This window comes from Tasmannia lanceolata, unplaced genomic scaffold (genome assembly GCF_043159265.1).
Source record: "Tasmannia lanceolata isolate RefF3 unplaced genomic scaffold, GAP_Taslan_0.1 ptg000020l, whole genome shotgun sequence".
NCBI classification, from domain to species: domain Eukaryota; kingdom Viridiplantae; phylum Streptophyta; class Magnoliopsida; order Canellales; family Winteraceae; genus Tasmannia; species Tasmannia lanceolata.
In genome coordinates this window covers 4,698,337-4,717,121 of record NW_027518697.1, presented here as the reverse complement: position 1 = coordinate 4,717,121, position 18,785 = coordinate 4,698,337, and the positions used below count along the sequence as shown (strand labels likewise).

The 18,785-nt window shown below is 40.9% G+C and overlaps 1 protein-coding gene and 1 pseudogene across 1 annotated transcript in view; one reads left to right on the top strand and one right to left on the bottom strand.

The window, feature by feature from the left end:
• Positions 1-127: 127 nt before the first annotated feature.
• Positions 128-1,031, bottom strand: LOC143854848 (uncharacterized; annotated as a pseudogene).
• A 5,516-nt stretch (positions 1,032-6,547) lies between these two features.
• The window catches only part of PDE194 (formyltransferase), a 92,125-nt gene continuing 79,887 nt past the window's right edge, over positions 6,548-18,785 (top strand). Inside the window, exon 1 of the mRNA XM_077364520.1 lies at positions 6,548-6,566. Within this exon, the coding sequence (XP_077220635.1) occupies position 6,566 (1 nt within the window). The 5' untranslated portion in view covers positions 6,548-6,565. The remainder of the gene's footprint in view (positions 6,567-18,785) is intronic.

Sequence of the window (18,785 nt, the reverse complement as noted above, 5' to 3'; positions counted from 1 at the left end):
TAAAATCTAAAAGCATCTAAAAGACTGGGAAAGTCTTCCTAAAAGAGAAAGGAAAAAAAAAACTAATGGGACTTAGCAAGTCCCCTAAAAAGATGGGCTTGGGCTAGAGCCTTCATTTCCCCAACTTTTAGAATACTCGATATGGTTTTCCCATTGTACTCTTCAAATACAAGCATCGCACCTTCCGCCAATCAGCTCCATACGCAAGGGATTCATGCTTCCCATAACTCTCTACTACTTCGATATTTTCCCTCCCAATCCTCGCAATTGCAAAGCCATTGTGCATGCAAGCTGCCAAAACAAGTCCTTGTATATGAGGATGGTGCTTGAGTCTCCACACTCCTCCCCCTAAACTGATAGAATTCTCATTAACGGGCTTTGATATCGATCTCACATCCCATACCCTGAGGAACTCATCATAGCTCCCAGTGAGAAGTGAATTTGAATCTGTGGGGCTCTTAGCGATGCAGCATACACCCATCTTATGAGTCTTTGTATTTTGAAATGCCAAGTTCGAGGGACTTTCCCGCAAATCCCAACATCTGAATCTACAGTCATCGGAGCCAGTGTATAACATATGTGGTTGGTGTGCATCGAAAGAAGTTGTCCAGACTTCAAACTCATGGGCTTTCCAGGTTTGTGATATCTGAAGTTGAGCTTCTCTTTTCTCCACCAATTTCTCTCAGCATGGCCCCTCCAGCTCCTGACACATCTGAACTGCACTGTAAACCATGAAGTCTCAAACAGCCGCCAGCATCAGCTAGGGCAAGTAAATGATACACGTCAACTCCACCCCTGTTCCATTTTATGTCAAAGACACCAGCTGTTTCTATGCAATGAAATAATTCCAGGCCTCTATCAATGTCAACAGAGAAAAGTGATATGCTTCCAGATCGACTAGGCTCAACACCTTCTTGCAGGGTGTATGTTGCTGCGGCAAGAATATGGTTGAACAAATAGTGAGGGCAAAACTCTACTGCATCGGCATTGCCATCTAGACGGTAATGTGCAATATCCATCCTGAATTTGTGGATATCCTTAAATGAATCGTTGCCTGAGTTGCTCTTCGATGACCTTATGCTGGTGTAGTGTGGATTTTGGGCTCTCCCTCTCCCTCTGCTATCTCAACTCAACGAAATAGGGATCCCTCCCTCCCTTGCTCCAACCAATTTCGGGAAATATAGTGAAGTCAAATTAATTGGAAATAAATCCTAACATCCTCAACCCAGATACACATTAGCAATAAACTTACCTTTATTCAAACTACCAGGTAAGTCTTAAAATCAATAAGGGTTATAATCAAACAGAATGCAAACATATGCTATCCAAACCAGCATGAACTGACCATTAAACAAGAATTAAAAGAAAGAGAACGAATTACCTGAAACGTTAGAGATGGACATTGACATGAGTTGGACGACTCCTTGCTCTTTCTGCTATTTTTCTTTTCTCAGATCCTTCTCTCTTTCACTCGGAGCTTCGGTTATATAGTCAGAAAGGATTGACGGAGAAGATGACCGGATTCCGGCAGAATCTTGCCGGAGAAGACAACAAGGGTTTGGGGATTTTCTTTTTCAGCTCTCCTCTCTCTCTCTCTCTATATATATATATATACATATATATATATATATATCTCTATCTCTCCCTCTCAGATCTCAGATCTCAGATCTGAGATTTCCCTTTTTATAGACAGATTTGCAGAGGGAAATCGGCTCCAGGAAGTGGTAAAGGTGATGGCCGGCGGTTGATGACCGGAAAACGAGGCGAGCTCGCCGGAAATGATGAAGTGGCCGGAAAATTGATTGGAGGGGTTCGGATCAGATGGGCAAAGCTCCGGTGACCGGAAGTTGCAGGGGGAGATGATCGGACTTTACCGGGGCATAAGAAAAAGGTTTCCAAGGTTTGATGGAGATGAGAAGCTTTGGAATATCGCCGGAGAAGAAGATCTGATCGGAGAAAAAGAGAAAATGGGTTAGGATTTGGGAAATTTGGGTTTTTCCCTCTTTCACTCTCTCTCGAATTTCTCTGTGAAAGAAAACAAATGAAAATTATTATTTTTTCTAATTTTTTCCATGTTTTATATGAAAAGGGAGCCGCTGATATTGGCACTACAATACTGATGGGCGCACAAAATGTGCTAAGCGCACGAATTGGCCGCGACAAAAACGGGCTATTTCAACCTCCTTTTAGATACAAATGATATATTTTGGCTCTCTTTTTTTTTCCGCGGACAACCCCCTTTCAGATGATTTACCCCCCTTTAGGTCTGCATTGCGCCTACTATCTTGACCTGTTTACTAAGCGAACAAGCTCGGATTTCAACGAAATTTTATAGGAATCTTGGTGAGACCTTAACCTATGCTGGGGTTAAATTTGGGTCACCCATTCACTCTTTGGACGAGGTTTTGCACAATCAGCACGAACTTGGGTCCGGTCAAAATGGGGTGTCTACAACTGGGAACCATTATTTAGACCTTGGAACCATAATTTAGTGGTTCTAAGAGTGTAAGTAGTGGTTTCAAGAGTGTAAATAGACATCCATGCACTTTATAAGTGATCATGAGTGTATTGATAGTGGTTGAGGTAGTCATACTCAGTATGTATATAATCAGAACCATTATGAACACCTCGGAACCACAATTTATTGGTTCCAAGAGTGTAAGTAGTGCTTCCAAGAGAGTAAATAGGAGGTCATGCTTTGTAAAAGTGGTTTAATTAATATTAGTTCTGAGGTATAAAATGTGGTTTCCAAGTGGTTTCAGGGTAGAAATTGTGGTTCCCTAGTGGTTCCGAGGTATAAAATATGGTTTCCTAGTGGTTCTGTGGTAGAAAATGTGGTTTCGTAATAGTTCCAGGGTATAAAATGTGGTTCCCTAGTGGTTCCGAGGTATAAAATGTGGTTCCCTAGTGGTTACGGGGTATAAAATGTGATTCCCTAGTGGTTCCGGGGTGTAAATGGGGTTCCCTAGTGGTTCTGAGGTATAAATGGTGGTTCTATAGTGGTTCCGGGGTATAAAATGTGGTTCCCTAGTGGTTCCCTAGTATAAAATGTGGTTCCCAAGTGGTTCCGGGGTAGAAATTATTGTTCCATAGTGGTTCCGAGGTATAAAATGTGGTTTCCTAGTGATTTCGTTGTAGAAAATGTGGTTCCGTAGTGGTTTCGGGGTATAAAATGTGGTTCCCTAGTGGTTCTGGGGTATAAAATGTGGTTCCGTAGTGGTTCCAGGGTATAAAATGTGGTTCCCTAGTGGTTCCGGGGAATAAAATGTGGTTCCCTAGTGGTTCTGAGGTATAAAATGTGATTCCCTAGTGGTTCTGGGGTGTAAATGGGGTTCCCTAGTGGTTCCGAGGTATAAATGGTGCTTCCATAGTGGTCCCGGGGTATAAAATGTAGTTCCCTAGTAGTTCCGGTGTATAAAATGTGGTTCCATAGTGGTTTCGGGGTATAAAATGTAGTTCCCTAGTGGATGCGGGGTATAAAATGTGGTTCCTTGGTGGTTTCGGGGTATAAAATGTGGTTCCCTAGTGGTTCCAAGGTATAAAATGTGATTCCCTAGTGGTTCCGGGGTGTAAATGGGGTTCCCTAGTGGTTCCGAGGTATAAATGGTGGTTCCATAGTGGTTCCAGGATATAAAATGTGGTTCCCTAGTGGTTCTGAGGTATAGAATATGGTTCCTTAGTGACTCCGGGGTATAAAATGTGGTTCCCTAGTGGTTTCGATGGGTGAAAGACAGTGATAAAAGTGCATTCCCCATTGATGTAGTGGTCGATCGGCCCATACAAGCTAACAGGTATGTTACGTGCTATTACTTCAGTTTAGGAAACCTCCGTAAACGATTAATTCTTATTGTTGCATATATTCTTTATGTTTTGCAGCCACGACTGTGGGCTGTTCGTTTTGAAAGAGATGGAATACATCAGTCATGACCCTAGCCTCGATTTTACCCAGAAAGATATTACGGCTATACAAGCTTCTCTACTTTCCAAAATGTTGAATGGTGTGTATGGGACAGTATCCCTGTAACTTGTCAACACTCTTACCTGGGAGACATTGTTGCCGGTTGTACTTTTCAAAAATTGAGAGATGGCGAAGCTAGTGATGAAGAGGAAGAATATCAAGCCAAAGAAGTGGAAGTTGAAGAAGTCATGGACGTTACAGAAGAGATCATCTCATATGATTTTTGAGTAGTAGTAGGAATAGATCACACTCTCATTTTTTTTTGTTTTAACTTTTAAATGTTGATTGTATGTTTAATTTCAACCCATAACTGACACACCTGAGACTTTTTGTTTCAGTCCCTATGTTCAATGAAACCAAGAGGCAGGTGCTAATTTTTCTTTCAGCCATTGGTCTCTCACTACTTATGAATGTAATATGCAATTTATTATTTTCGCTGATATTGGCACTACCATGTTTTGATATTAGGGCGAACTCCTCTTATTTTCTTTAGCTTATGAGAGCATTTTGCTAGTTGTACTACTTTCCTACCTAGTTAAATAAAAAAATACAAGGTGAGTTTGCTCCATTATCAAAGCATGGGATATGTTTCTCCCCTTCCAACTATTTAGCTTTGTTTGTGGATCAATGCTTGTATAAGGCAGCCCCTTCTTTGAAACACAGGCAATGCTAATGAAGACCCCATACACCCCTCCGAACCCCATTCCCGAATCCAAACACTGGGCAATGTACTGGATTGTACATAATGTTATCCAGAAAAAAGCCTATTCGACTGGACTTCATTCGGAAGTCCGAAATATTGTTCGGAAGTCCGACTCGGAAATCAGAACAAAGATTCGGACGTCCGAATGTTGTCCAGTAAAATACCTATTCTACTGGACTTCATTCGGAAGTCCGAACAAAGCTTCGGACTTCCGAATGGGGTCCAGTAAAATGGCCATTCTACTGGACTTCATTCGGAAGTCCGAAATTTGTTTCGGACTTCCGACCAATGTCCAGTAAAATGGCCATTGTACTGGACTTCATTCGGAAGTCCGAAATCTTTTTCGGCCTTCCGACTCGGACTTCCGAACAAGGATTCAGACTTCCGAATGGAGTCCAGTACAATGCCCAGTGTGCTGGACTCTATTCGAAAATTTGAATCTTCGTTCGGACTTCCGAGTAGGGCTACATACACATTGTTGTCCACAGATGGAAGGGTTACGATGATCCGATGGAGCTAATTTTTTGGGCATACCCTATATATGTGAGGGCCCATCAAATGAATGCTTTGGATGATCCAAACAATGTGGGCCCACTGAGTTTTCGGTGGTGTTTAGATTCGGAGGGGTGTATGGGGTCTTCATTAGCATTGATTGTGTTTCAAAGAGGAGGCCTACCTTATACAAATTCAAGCTACAATAATTTAACTCTTCGAACCCCAATGATATTAGAATGTCCCGAACACAACTTCCACTCTTGGAACCAATTTAATACTATTAAAGAGAGAGAGAGAGATAAAGATAAAGATAAAGAGAGAGAGAGAGAGATAAAGATAAAGAGATAGAGAGAGAGGTAAACATAAAATCAATGTACACTTCCGACCAAATAATGGTTACAATAGCGTTTAATTTCTACCAATTCCATGTGAGTAAGTATCATGTGCAGTAACAAGTGTCCCAAAATCAATGCCACTTTGTAGAAAAAACCCAACAACTCCATTCCTAAGCAAAGAAAGGAGGTGCAAAGGACACACCGGACCTACAAGAGAAACTTGCAACAATCAATAAAATAATGGGTTTTATACCCCAGAACCAGTACGGAACCACATTTTATACCTTGAAACCACTACGGATCCACATTCTATACCCCGGAACCACTCGAGAACCACATTTTATACCCCGGAACCACTATGGAAGCACCATTTATACCTCGGAACCACTAGGGAACCCCATTTACACCCTGGAACCACAAGGGAATCACATTTTATACCTCGGAACCACTAGGAAACCACATTTTATTCCCCGGAACCACTAGAGAACCACATTTTATACCCCAAAACCACTACGGAACCACATTTTATACCCCAGAACCACTACAGAACCACATATTATACCTCAGAACTACTAGAGAACCACAATTTCTACCCCGGAACCACTTGGGAACCACATTTTATACTAGGGAACCTGTAGACACCCCATTTTGACCGGACCCAGGTTCGCAATTAGTTGTGCGCAATCTCATCAAACCAGTGAGTTAGGGTCCCAAATTGCACCCTAAGCCAGGTTAGGGTCCCCCTCAGGTCTCCGTAAAATTTCATCGAGATCCGAGCACGTTTGATCAGTGAACGGATCGAAGTAGTGAGCGTAGTGCAAGTCTGGAAGGGGGGGCAAATTATCCGCACAGGGGGGTGTCCTTTTGAAAAATAGCCGAGGTTTTGCCTTTTGTCTAATAAGACAAAGCGGCGGAGGTGCGCTTACAAATTCGCGCGCCTTATCCGTAAGAGTAGTGCCATTATCAACAACATTTTTTTTTATATATATAAAAAAATCAGAAAAATCAAGATCACTGTTCATTTTCGTTTTTTCTTTTCTACAGAAAGAGAGAGAGAGAGAGAGAGAGAGAGAGAGAGAGAGAGAGAGAGAGAGAAAGGGAATCGGGTTTTTCTCTTCACCAATCATCTTCTCCGATCGGATTTTTCGATCGGATCTGATCATTCTCCGGCAGCCGCATCCTCCGCCTCTTCCTCCTCTCCGATCCACCTCCTTCAGCCTTCCTCTACCGGCCAATTCCGGCTCCAAGCGTCTTCTCCGATCGGATTTTCCGATCGGATCTCCATCAACTCTGCAAATTTTTCATTTCCGCCGGCCATCTCCTTTACCTTCTCCGGTAGCTTCTTTTTCCGGCAACCTCCAACTTTCTCTCTGCAGATCCACCGGTTCAACCTCCAACCTTCTCTCTGCAGATCCACCGGATCCACCATCCAATCCTTTTTCTCCGGCCAGATCCATAAGATTCCGGCCAATCCTTCTTCTTCCAACCGCTACCCCTACTCCTCTTCCTTCTTCTTCGATCTTACCTTTCCGGTGGATTTCCGATCTCTGATCTTCTCCGGTAGATCTACCGCCAGAATCCGAGCTTCGATCATCCTCCGGCCATGTGCGATCATCCTATCACCTTAAATCTGTAGGAGTATTCATCATCTGTAAGAAGGAGGAAGGAGGTGGGGATCTTTATAAGAGATCAGATCTGGTTATTCTTAGCCCATTTTTTTTGCAATTTCGAGCAAAAGCAAGAGAAAAATTGAAGGCATTGAAAGAGAATTTAAAATTGCAGCACTTGGATCTTCATTTAGCCATTAAAGTTTCTCTGCATAGATCCCTAGCGATCTGTGATTTTGTGTTCTTTATTCAGGTAAGTCTTTTTTGTTAGATTTTTATTTATTTATTTATTTATTTATGTTCTATTGAAATTTTCTAAAATTCTATTCGTGTATTATCGATGTTGATGCATTTTCATTGGACGTGATTGTTACCTGGATTCAGTTTACAAAAAAAAAATGATGATTTAAATGTGAATATTCCAATTTTTTTTTACAGAGCGTAAACCTCTAACAAGAAGTATTACTCATTTGTTGAATGATTCCCTATGCTTAGAGTTAAGCATTTGCCTTTGTCTTTGCTGCTTTGGATAATTTTTTCCAATCTCTTTTGAGGATACTCATGACCGGAATAGTGCTGATATTGGCTCTACCATGCTTTGTATAGATTTGTGAGACTTGATGTGAGGATTTCTCATAAAATGTCTTCAGTTTTCTTCATGTCTAATGATATGCTAATTTAGTTTCATATGAGTAATTGCTTATGTAATATTTAAAAGTTTTCGTATTGTGTCCTCAAGTTTTGTCATGTTCTGTATGGGGCTAATGTTATTTCATAAGAAGAATTATATATTTCTAAGCATATAAAAGAAAATAGTAGGGTGATTCAATCAAGTGATGGATCTAAGATAAGGAGTGCTCTAGATAATTATGGTTTGGCTGTAAATGAGGTAGCTGGAGTTAATCCTGACAATATTGCCATTGGGTAGTTTACAGTGTGACTCTTGGACCTCATTTGTATTAGAATCTTAGAATAAATTTTGGAGACTTGTATGATCGAAAGCCTTCATTGCAGGTATATTGTTTAGAAATATTTGGACCAATTTTTGTATGCATGTGGCAAGCGATGCTATCATAAAGGGTTCCACTGATCAAATATTGGTAAAAAGTTTAAATAAATGATCATCCTTTTCATATTACTAAAGCTGAGTGGAAATTGTTTTGTCATTTGTATGGTTACGATTCTCAGCTTGTTTTTTTTTTTTTTTTTTTAATTAATTTTAATTTTTCTTAGCTGATTTGGTTTCTCTTCAATCTATTTATAGTGTAGTCCTTATTCTATAGCATTGCTTTTCACTTTGATTTCTGGGGCGCTTGCCCTTATTTGGTTTTATGTTAATACATATATTTTCAGCCATATATTTGATTCTATTTCAGTTATCTGCAAATCCAATTTCATTTATGTTTTATGGATCATCCCTACATGCTAAGTATTGTCACATTTCAATTAAAATCTATGAAATTTGATGAGGCTATAGAAAGGTTAATGACCATAGCTGCTCTTTGTGCTTATGCATTTCGCTTTTTAAGATTTTTAGATTGATCCAAGCACATGGCTACTGCTTCACTTAGCTTATGCATTTAATTGTTAAGACTTTGTACCTGGATAAAAATGCATAATGGCTATTTAGCACTGTTTAAGTGCTGTCCCAGCAGTTTAAGTGTTCTATGGTAATGATTTTGGATTGAAATTTGAGCATTATCGTAAGGATATTTTAATCCTTTATAGCCTTTGTTATTCCTTCTTCTGCTGGGAGGCTTATTTAGTCTTTTTGGTGTCTCGTCTCTCATTGCGAGGGCGATGAAGGCGATAGCCCAAGCCCATCTTTAGGGGACTCGCTCAATCTAAGTAGCGCTCCCCTCTTTTGTTTAGTAGGCGCACTCAACCTTTCAGATATGCCCCCTGTTATGCATCAAAATTTATAAAAATCAGAAATATCATTGCATGCATTTGTATAATCTATTAAAATTTTTAATATTCTTCTCTTGTACTAAACTTTGAGTTAGGTTCTGAAGATGAATTGACTGTCTAGGTGAGACTATTTTGAAAGCTTATTTTACTTAGGCTACCCAGCGGCTGGTCTGGGCTAATTAATTTTATTTCAATAAATTGTTTAATTGAAGGAGGAAATCAGATGACTACTCTATTCGATATTATCGACATGAGTACTGTCTGATTTCAAGGCGGTTTGTAGAAATATTATCCTGTGTATTTGTGATATCAGATGATTACTTTAGCATCATCTGATTTCACCCCCATATTGGGGCAGTGGTACTTGTGGTTGGGCATAGAAGTGTTTAATGTTGTTTCTTGCTTTATTAGGCTATCCAGCGGCTGGTCTGGACTAATTAATGTTGTTTATCATTTTATGATTGCTACGGGTTGTGCACTCTTTAGTTGTAGATCACATTTTTCTGATATTTGATTTGTTTTTATAATAATTGATTGAAAATTTGAGATTATCTGGTATTCTTTTTCCTCTCTTTGGATAGACTAGCGCAGTCTTCTAGACTTCTTTAGATAATAGAACCTGTACTAGGAGACATACTCTGTCTTGTTTGGCAATCCTCCTTTGGAGGCAAGCCTCATTTGTAGAATCCTCTCTGAGATTGCACCTCAGCTTGTTCCTCTGTTAACTAGAGACCAATCTGGTCAATTAGTTGTCTTAGCCTTGCTTCTCCCTTTGCAAGGGCATTGATAAGGTTGCTTAGAGCCCATCTTTGTGTGTTTGGGAGACCCGTCCGGTCTCATTCTCTCGTTAATCCTCTTTGTGCGCCGTTTGGTTTTGGAAGAACACCCTACTCGGCTTGGCTTCATACCCCTACCCTTATGGGTATTGGGTTGCACATTTGTTGCACCCTGAGGGCTAGGTAGCTGTCCGGCCCGGCTGGATGTTTTTACCTCTGCCAAATATGCATAAAGTCTCTTATTTTCTTTTAGACCCGTCCGGTCTCATTCTCTTGCTAAACCTCCTCTTTGTGCGCCGTTTGGTTTTGGAAGAACACCCTACTCGGCTTGGCTTCATACCCCTACCCTTATGGGTATTGGGTTGCACATTTGTTGCACCCTGAGGGCTAGGTAGCTGTCCGGCCCGGCTGGATGTTTTTACCTTTGCCAAATATGCACAAGGTCTCTTATTCCTTTTGCTTGTGAGTCTCTCCTTATTCGGTAGTCCTTTCGCATAGGAGTCAGCCCTTGATTAGAGAGTCTTTGACTCATTCGCCTTTTAGGTGGTGTTATTAGGAGAGTCTTTGACTCATTTGTCTTTAATGTAGTGTTATTAGAGAGTCTTTGACTCATTTATCCTTTAATTAGCATTAGTGGAGTCTTTGACTCGTGTTTCCATCTCTTAGAGAGTCTTTGACTCGTATATCCTTTAGTTGTTGTCGTTGGAGTCCTTGACTCGTGTTTTTGTCTCTCTTAGAGAGTCTTTGAATCGTGTTTCCATTTCTTTCAGAGAATCTTTGGTTCATTTATTCCTTTGGTGATGTTATTAGAGAGTCTTTGACTCATTTATCTCTTTCGCAGTTTTTCTAGAGAGTCTTCGACTCATTTGTTCTTTCAGTTGGATTTATTAGAGAGTCTTTGACTCGCCTTTCCTTTTGCAGTATCTTTAGAGAGTTTTTGACTCTTTTATCCTCTAGTTGCTTTTATTAGAGAGTCTTTGACTCGGTTGCTTCCTTTGTGTTGTTATTAGTGGAGTCTTTGACTCGTGTTTCTTTCTCTTTCAGGCTAGTCTTTGACTCATTCGTCTTTGACGCTTTCATCTCTTAGTTGGTGTTATTAGAGAGTCTTTGACTCGTTTGTTCTTGTTAAGGAGTCTTTGACTCATTTGTTCTTGTTAGGGAGTCTTTAACTCATTTGTCTTCTTCGGAGAGCTGTGCTCGCTTGTGATCTTAGATCATTCCTTCGCCTTTGGCGTTAGTTTACTTGGTTTAGGGGTTTCCCCTGTTGGCTCTAGGGTTTGGCCCTAGGGTTTTTCTTTGTATTTTCCCTTAGGTCTTTGACCAAAAGGGTGAAAAAACTCTTTAAAACTTCAAAAGCATTGGAAAAAAGTTTTAAAATCCAAAAACATTAAATATTTTAAAACTCAAAAACATTAGAAATTAAATCAAAAACACTTGAAAAACCTTAAAAAGCCTAGAGTGTTAGGTGTTTTAGAAATAGTCATTAGAAGAGTTCGTTTCGAACTACGTTGGCTTGATCCTCTTCAACGAGGTACGTAGCGCAGCTCGGGGTTTATATCCCAAGTCCAGCCAAACTTTTTTGTAAATAAATGTTTTAAACCTTCTTAAAAAACCTTTAAAATCTTATTTTCAAAAGATCTTCCTCTAGAGTTAGGAGTTTCTCCTAGATAGAGAGTTTTAGAGTTAGGGTTTTTCTTTTGATAGGTTGTTTGATTGTTCGTTTGCTGTGTGCTTGTTTTAGAGTTAGGGGTCTGTCCTAGAGTTATAGGAGCGCCTCCGTCCGGTCAGTTGGCGATTCACATCGCCAACTGATGACTAGGTCTAGGATGCGTTAGCGATCCCATTGTTTTCCTTAGGACGAACAGCCTAGTTACACATAGGTTGTAGGAATCACTTGCATTAGCCTAGGGCTAACATGCATTTAGTTAGGGCATATAGGGTGTCCTAAAAATCCACAATTCACTGGAATTTAAATAATCGTACAAGAAACTTTAATAACTAGTCCGGTCTTTTAGATCGAGTCTAGGATAGAGGGCTAGGTGTCTTAGGCATCATAGCTTAGAATAGGCGCGAAGAACTACGTTGCCTTGATTCTCGTGGAGGCGGGGATACGTAGGCTTCTTTGGATGAATACCAGACCATCCGAAGACTCGGGCTAATTCGTTTAGAGTCTTAGGATTTGTTGTGTAGTCATTGTATGTTTTGATGTGTTTTCTTACTTTCTTGTACTGATCATGTACCTTTAGCTATAGCTTGCATGTGTTTGTACATCAGAATTTAGACACCCATTAGGCATGTCACTCATAACCTAGCTATGCTTAGGTGACACATCTTTCATCTCATTTTATGTGTGCTTATTATTTTATCCTCAGAAAATGCATGCTTAGGTAGACGATTCCTGAGGATTGTTCCCATTTCATATGATTTTTACTCAAACTTCTTTGGAGTTAATAATAAATGGCATAAGAGACCAAGTGCTTGCACTCGGACGAATCGGGGGTGCTCTCAGACCTTCCCCATTCGTAACCAGGCACGAACCCATATATATTTCTGGTTATCCATTGCACAGAGGATTTGATTTTAGGGTTCCATGGCATATCCATGGATGGCGACTCTGAGTTTATTTCAGGTATGTCTTGGTTTCGAACCTCGGTTCCGGATCAAGACATATCTCTTTCTTTTTACATCGCCACTCGTGCTATGCTATGAGGGTGGCATCCGTTTTGAGAGTTCCTTGGTAGAGCTCTCCTTCACACGTGGATGATCCAGAGGATGGTGTTAGGGACTAGTTTCCCTCGCCGCCGCCTATCTCGGATCGGGGTCCACAGAACCACATTTTATACCTCGGAACCACTAGGGAACCACATTTTACACCTCGGAACCACTAGGGAACCACATTTTATACCCTGGAACCACTATGGAACCACTATTTATACCTCGGAACCACTAGGGAACCCCATTTACACCCCGGAACTACTAGGGAATCACATTTTATACCTCAGAACCACTAGGGAACCACATTTTATACCCCGGAACCACTAGGGAACCACATTTTATACCTCGGAACCACTAAGGAACCACATTTTATACATCGGAACCACTAAGGAACCACATTTTATACTCCGAAACAATTACGGAACTACATTTTCTACCACGGAACCACTAGGGAACCACATTTTATATCTCGGAACCATTAGGGAACCACAATTTCTACCCCGGAACCACTTGGGAACCACATTTTATACTAGGGAACCACTTGGGAACCACATTTTATACCTCGGAACCACTATTAATTAAACCATTTTTACGAAGCATGACCTCCTATTTACTCTCTTGGAAGCACTATTTACACTCTTGGAACCAATAAATTGTGGTTCCGAGGTGTTTATAATGGTTCCGATTATATACATACTGAGTGTGACTACCTTAACCACTATCAATACACTCATGATCACTTATAAAGTGCATGGATGTCTATTTACACTCTTGAAACCACTACTTACACTCTTGGAACCACTAAATTATGGTTCCAAGGTGTAAATAATGGTTCCCAGTGTATTAAACCACTTTTACAAAGCATGAACCCCTATTTACTCTTTTGGAACCATACTTTACACTCTTGGAAGCACTATTTACACTCTTGGAACCAATAAATTGTGGTTCCGATGTGTTCATAATGGTTCTTATTATATACATATTGAGTATGAGTACCTTAACCACTATCAATACACTCATGATCACTTATAAAGTGCATGAAAGTCTATTTACACTCTTGGAACCACTACTTACACTCTTGGAACCACTAAATTGTGGTTCCAAGGTCTACATAATGGTTCCAATTGTATAAATTGATTGTGTACATAGAGCAACCAAATTGGATTGATAATGAGATTAATAATGGGTTTGATATTGGATTTACAAACATTGAACCATTTAAAAACTTTACAACCATTGAACCATTGAGAGAGAGAGAGAGAGAGGTCAAAAGAGTCATCTAAAACCTAAGCAAGAGAGAATGAGAATAAACCAAAAAATCACACAACATGAAAACAACATCTTTAACCTAATCAAGAGAGGACCTACCGGCGCACACGAAGAAATCTCACGTTTGGGGAAGAAGAGGGTGTTCACAATGGAGGTTTTTATCAAAAGCCAATGGAAATGGAGCTTAGAACGTTTGGCAATGGCAAGCTTCCATGGGGTTTCATGGAGTTTCTTACGTTTGGGGAAGAAGAGGGTGAAAAGGTGATAGGGTAGGTGAAAATGCATAGGGAAGTGAGCTAAAAAGGTGAAGGGAAAAAGAGAAGGGAGGGTATTCTTGTCCTTTGGGATTTCTAGAAGCACTGACAGCCCCATTTTACAAAAAAAGAGAACGGACCCTTACTTAGCAATTTAACCAAAACTTTGCATTTTTCTAACAATTTTTCCTATTTATTATTTCTTTTTTTCTTTTTTACATTTTCAGTGTTGAAAATTAAATCGATATTTTAATGTTTGCCGACAAATCTTGAGATTGGTAGATCTTTGGCGGCTGGTCAAAAATTCAGAGCATTCAAATCCGAAGATATTTATTCGTGAAAATCCTCTTGTATCGTTTTTCTTTGTATTGCATTTATGGCATTGAATGTGTTAGGTGTTATGTTATGTACCTTGAAAATGACATGCATTCTATATAATGCATGGTGTGTGAAATAAAAGATATATGAATCTTAACATCTCTCTCTCTCTCTCTCTCTCTCTCTCTCCAGCTTTCTCCTCATCCAGTAGAAGAAATACACTGGTGCGAATATCAGTTTCCAAACGAGAGTTATTTGAGTAGTTACTACAAAGTTTCTGGTTCCAACATTCAGTACACTTTGGCAACGTTGATCTAATGGGAGCACCCCACAGCTGATTTTTGCAAAGGCGCCCTTCAGCTTAACATTCCTCAAATTATTCAGGGCAAAATAACCATTTATTTATAGGTCTAGTCAGTTGGTTATATGCAATAATTTCCTCAAAGGCTTTGGACAAGACCCTTCTCCACGAAAGCTTTGTGGGGACCCAGGCTTGTACACGCCTATGAGATCATGACAAGTCACTGTGTTAATTCCCTGATCATCAACCTACCTTCACAATTATAAGGGTTGTTAATTTTGATTCCGATTTTCCTTTTGATGGAAAGAGAAAAGGTTAAGTTAAAAATTCGGTTGTTGGTCAAAATTTTGGCGCATGCAAATCCGAAGATATCAACGCATGCAAATAAGATTCGTGGAAATCCTCTTGTATTGTTTTTCTTTGTATTGCATTTATGGCATTGAATGTGTTAAGTGTTATGTTATGTAACTTGAAAATGTCATGCATTAGGTGTGTGAGATAAAAGATATACAAATCTTAACATCTCTCTCTCTTAGCTTTCTCCTCATCTAGTAGAAGAAATACACGGGTGCAAATATCAGTTTCCAAATGAGAGTTTTTTTTTTTTTGAAAAGGGCAACAGAATATATATATATATATATATATATATATATATATATATATATAAAACAGAACCGAGGTGGTCCTGAAGGAACAAAGATAATACAATGATAGCAGTGCAATAATTCAAGGAGGTAGATAGTCAGAGCACTCAAACGCGGCCCGAAAGACTCCTTTCTTGGCAAGGGTGTCTGCTTCCGCATTGGCTGATCTCCTGACATGGCGAAAAACTATTGAGGAGCCCTTAGCTCTGTCCTCAATTTCCTCTAAGAGAGGCAAAAATCGCCAAGGGGGAGAAGCGTTACCCGAAAGCCAGCGAATAACATTTAAGGAATCCCCTTCGACGATAATGTTGTCGCACTCCAGACGAGGCATCGAGAGAAGCCCGCTATGAACGGCTCGGACCTCTGCCTCGTTTGAGTCTGCCACTCCGATAGGCCCCGAGTAGGCCCAGAGGACTTCCCCTTTGTGGTTTCTACATAACCCCCCTACTCCTGCCATTCCTGGATTGCCGATAGACGATCCGTCAAAGTTAAGTTTCAGGGACCCCGGAGGAGGAGGAATCCAGGAGGGGATGATTTTCACTTTGGTAGCCGATTCCAAGCATATGATTGACCATCCTTCCCAGAGGTCGAAAGCTGAAACAAAACGAAACAGAGGAAGGCTTCGAGCCCAGGATATGACCGCAGCTATCAACTGAATATAAATCCAATAGGGAGATCTAGCTTTCCCTTCAAAGATACGAGCATTCCTCTCTTTCCACAAGAACCACCATGAGGCCAGGAGACACATCTTCCACAGCGTTCTGCCTTTCCTTTTCCAAGGAGTCCAGGCCCAACTCTGAATGAATTCAGCCATAGAGTTGGAGGGGACCCAACTGATTCCAAAATGAGAAAAAATAAGACCCCAAATATGACGAGCAACCTTACAGTGTATGAAAAGGTGGTCAATGGATTCCCCAGCGGATAAACATAGAGGACAGTGATCTACCAACCACATTCCTCGCTTCCTCAAAAAATCCATAGTTTGAATGCGGCCCCAGCTAACCGACCACCCAAAGAAAGCAACTCTCGGAGGGCAAGATTGTCTCCAAACCGAGGAGGACACGTGCTCCACTAAAGAAGGGATCAGATGGTTATAAAAAGATTTGACTGAAAATATCCCCGAAGGATTCCAAATCCAAATCCGACGATCTACGCCCGAAGACTTGATGAAGCAAGAATCCAATAAGGAGAGGAGGGCGCTGTAAGAGCTTAACTCCCTAACAAAGAAGTCTCTGCGAAACTTAGGAGACCAATCCACCTTCCCATGTTCCCTTGCAAAACATTCCGATACCCAGGCCTCTTTCTGAGATGAAACGATGAATAAGTCAGGAAACATCACTTGAAGAGGATCATCCGAACACCAAGAATCCTGCCAGAACCGAACCCGATCCCCCCTATATACTCTGAATCGGACGCCAGGAGCAAATAACGACTTCAACTTCAAGATGTCCCTCCAAACCGTGAGACCTTTGAGTTTAAAATTATCAACAGAGTCCCAATGCCCATGATCTGAACCATACTTACTTCCAATGACCCGGACCCACAAAGAGGATTGTTCTTCGCCAAATCTCCACAGCCACTTGCCCATAAGGGCCTGGTTAAAACTCTGAACCCTCCTGATACCCAAACCTCCATTTTTAGTAGGCAAGCAGACCATACTCCATTTAATCAGGGAGACCCCCTTGGAAGACCCTGATCCGCCCCACAGGAAGCGTCTCTGAATTTGTTCGATGCGTTTAGCAACCGAGGCGGGACATTGAAAAAGAGATAGAAAATATATCGGCATATTGGATAGAACGGCCTTTATAAGCACTAATCTACCTCCTTTGGAAACCAACCGGCGCTTCCAGGTAGCCAAACGTCGCTCAATCCTTTGAATAATAGGAGCCCATAGGTTGTGTTTCGGTCGACCCACACCAAGAGGAAGACCCAGATAGGTTGCTGGAAAGACATCTAAACCACACCCCATAATTCCGGCGAAAAAGGATGCATCGCTCTCAGAAACATTGATCGCGAACAACCGAGATTTTGCGAAATTAGATCTTTGACCCGAAACCATCTCATAACAACGAAGCATTGCTTTAAGGTTGAGAATCTGGGATATGACCGGAGAACAGAACAGAAGAGTGTCATCCGCAAACTGAAGAAGCGATACTTCCACCTTACTCTCACCAATAAGAAACCCTTGATATAGCCCCAACTCACTTCCTTTTTTCAGCAGTCTGCACAGTGATTCGGCCACAATCAGGAAAAGAAAAGGAGAGAGAGGATCGCCCTGCCGCAATCCTCTAGAAGATTTGAAGAATCCTTTTGCTGATCCGTTGATGAGGACAGAAAACCAGGCGGACGATAAGCAGTTCCAGATCCACCCTCTCCACCGACCCCCAAAGCCCATACGACACATGAGAAAATCTAATGCTGCCCAATCCACTCGGTCATATGCCTTCTCCATGTCAAGCTTGCATAGAATGCCGCCTTCCCCCTTCCTCCGATAATAGTCAATGGCTTCATTGGCTGTTAAAGAACAATCAAGAATTTGCCGGTTGCTTTTAAAGGCACTTTGACAGACCGATATAATGGAAGGAAGAACCACTTTGATACGATCCGCCAGAACCTTTGCGAGGACTTTGTAAAGGCTGCCCACCAAGCTAATCGGGCGAAAATCCGAGCTTTTTGTTGCTCCTTCAATTTTTGGAATGAGGACGAGAAAAGTTGCACCTGTCCCTTTGTCAAGGATGGCTCCCTCAAAAAATTCTATGAAGAATCGAAGAATGTCCGATTTTACTGTTTCCCAGCAAGTTTGAAAGAAAACTAAACAAAAACCATCGGGTCCAAATGAGAGTTATTTGAGTAGTTACTACAAAGTTTCTGGTTCCAACATTCAGTGCAATTGTAAATGCACGCCATTGTAAATGCACTTTGGCAACGTTGATCCAATGGGAGCACCCCACAGCTGATTTTTGCAAAGGCGCCCTTCAGTTTAACATTCCTCAAATTATTCAGGGCAAAATAACCATTTATTTATAGTCTAGTAAGTTGGTTATGTGCAATAATTTCCTCAAAGGCTTTGGACAAGACGCTTCTCCCCACGAAAGCTTTGTGGGACCCAGGCTTGTCCACGTCTATGAGATCATGACAAGTCATTGTGTTAATCCCCTATCATCAACCTACATTTACAATTTTTACGGGTTGTTAATTCTAATTCCGATTCTCCTTCTAATGGAAAGAGAAAAGGTTAAAGTTTAAAATTTTAATTTTAAAAAAATATAATAAAATTCCATTCCGATTGGGGCAGAATCAGAATACCACCTCTTGGGGCATGAAACAATTCTGGCATTTCTTCCCCCTTTAATTCTGCCCCTGTGCCAATTCTGCCCTTTTGATTCCGTTCTTTTTTTGAACCAAACGCCGGAATCGGACAGAATTGGAATCAGATCCTGATTCCAGCACATATTCGTGTTGGAATCTATTTTGACTTCAAAACCCCTTTAATTTTGAT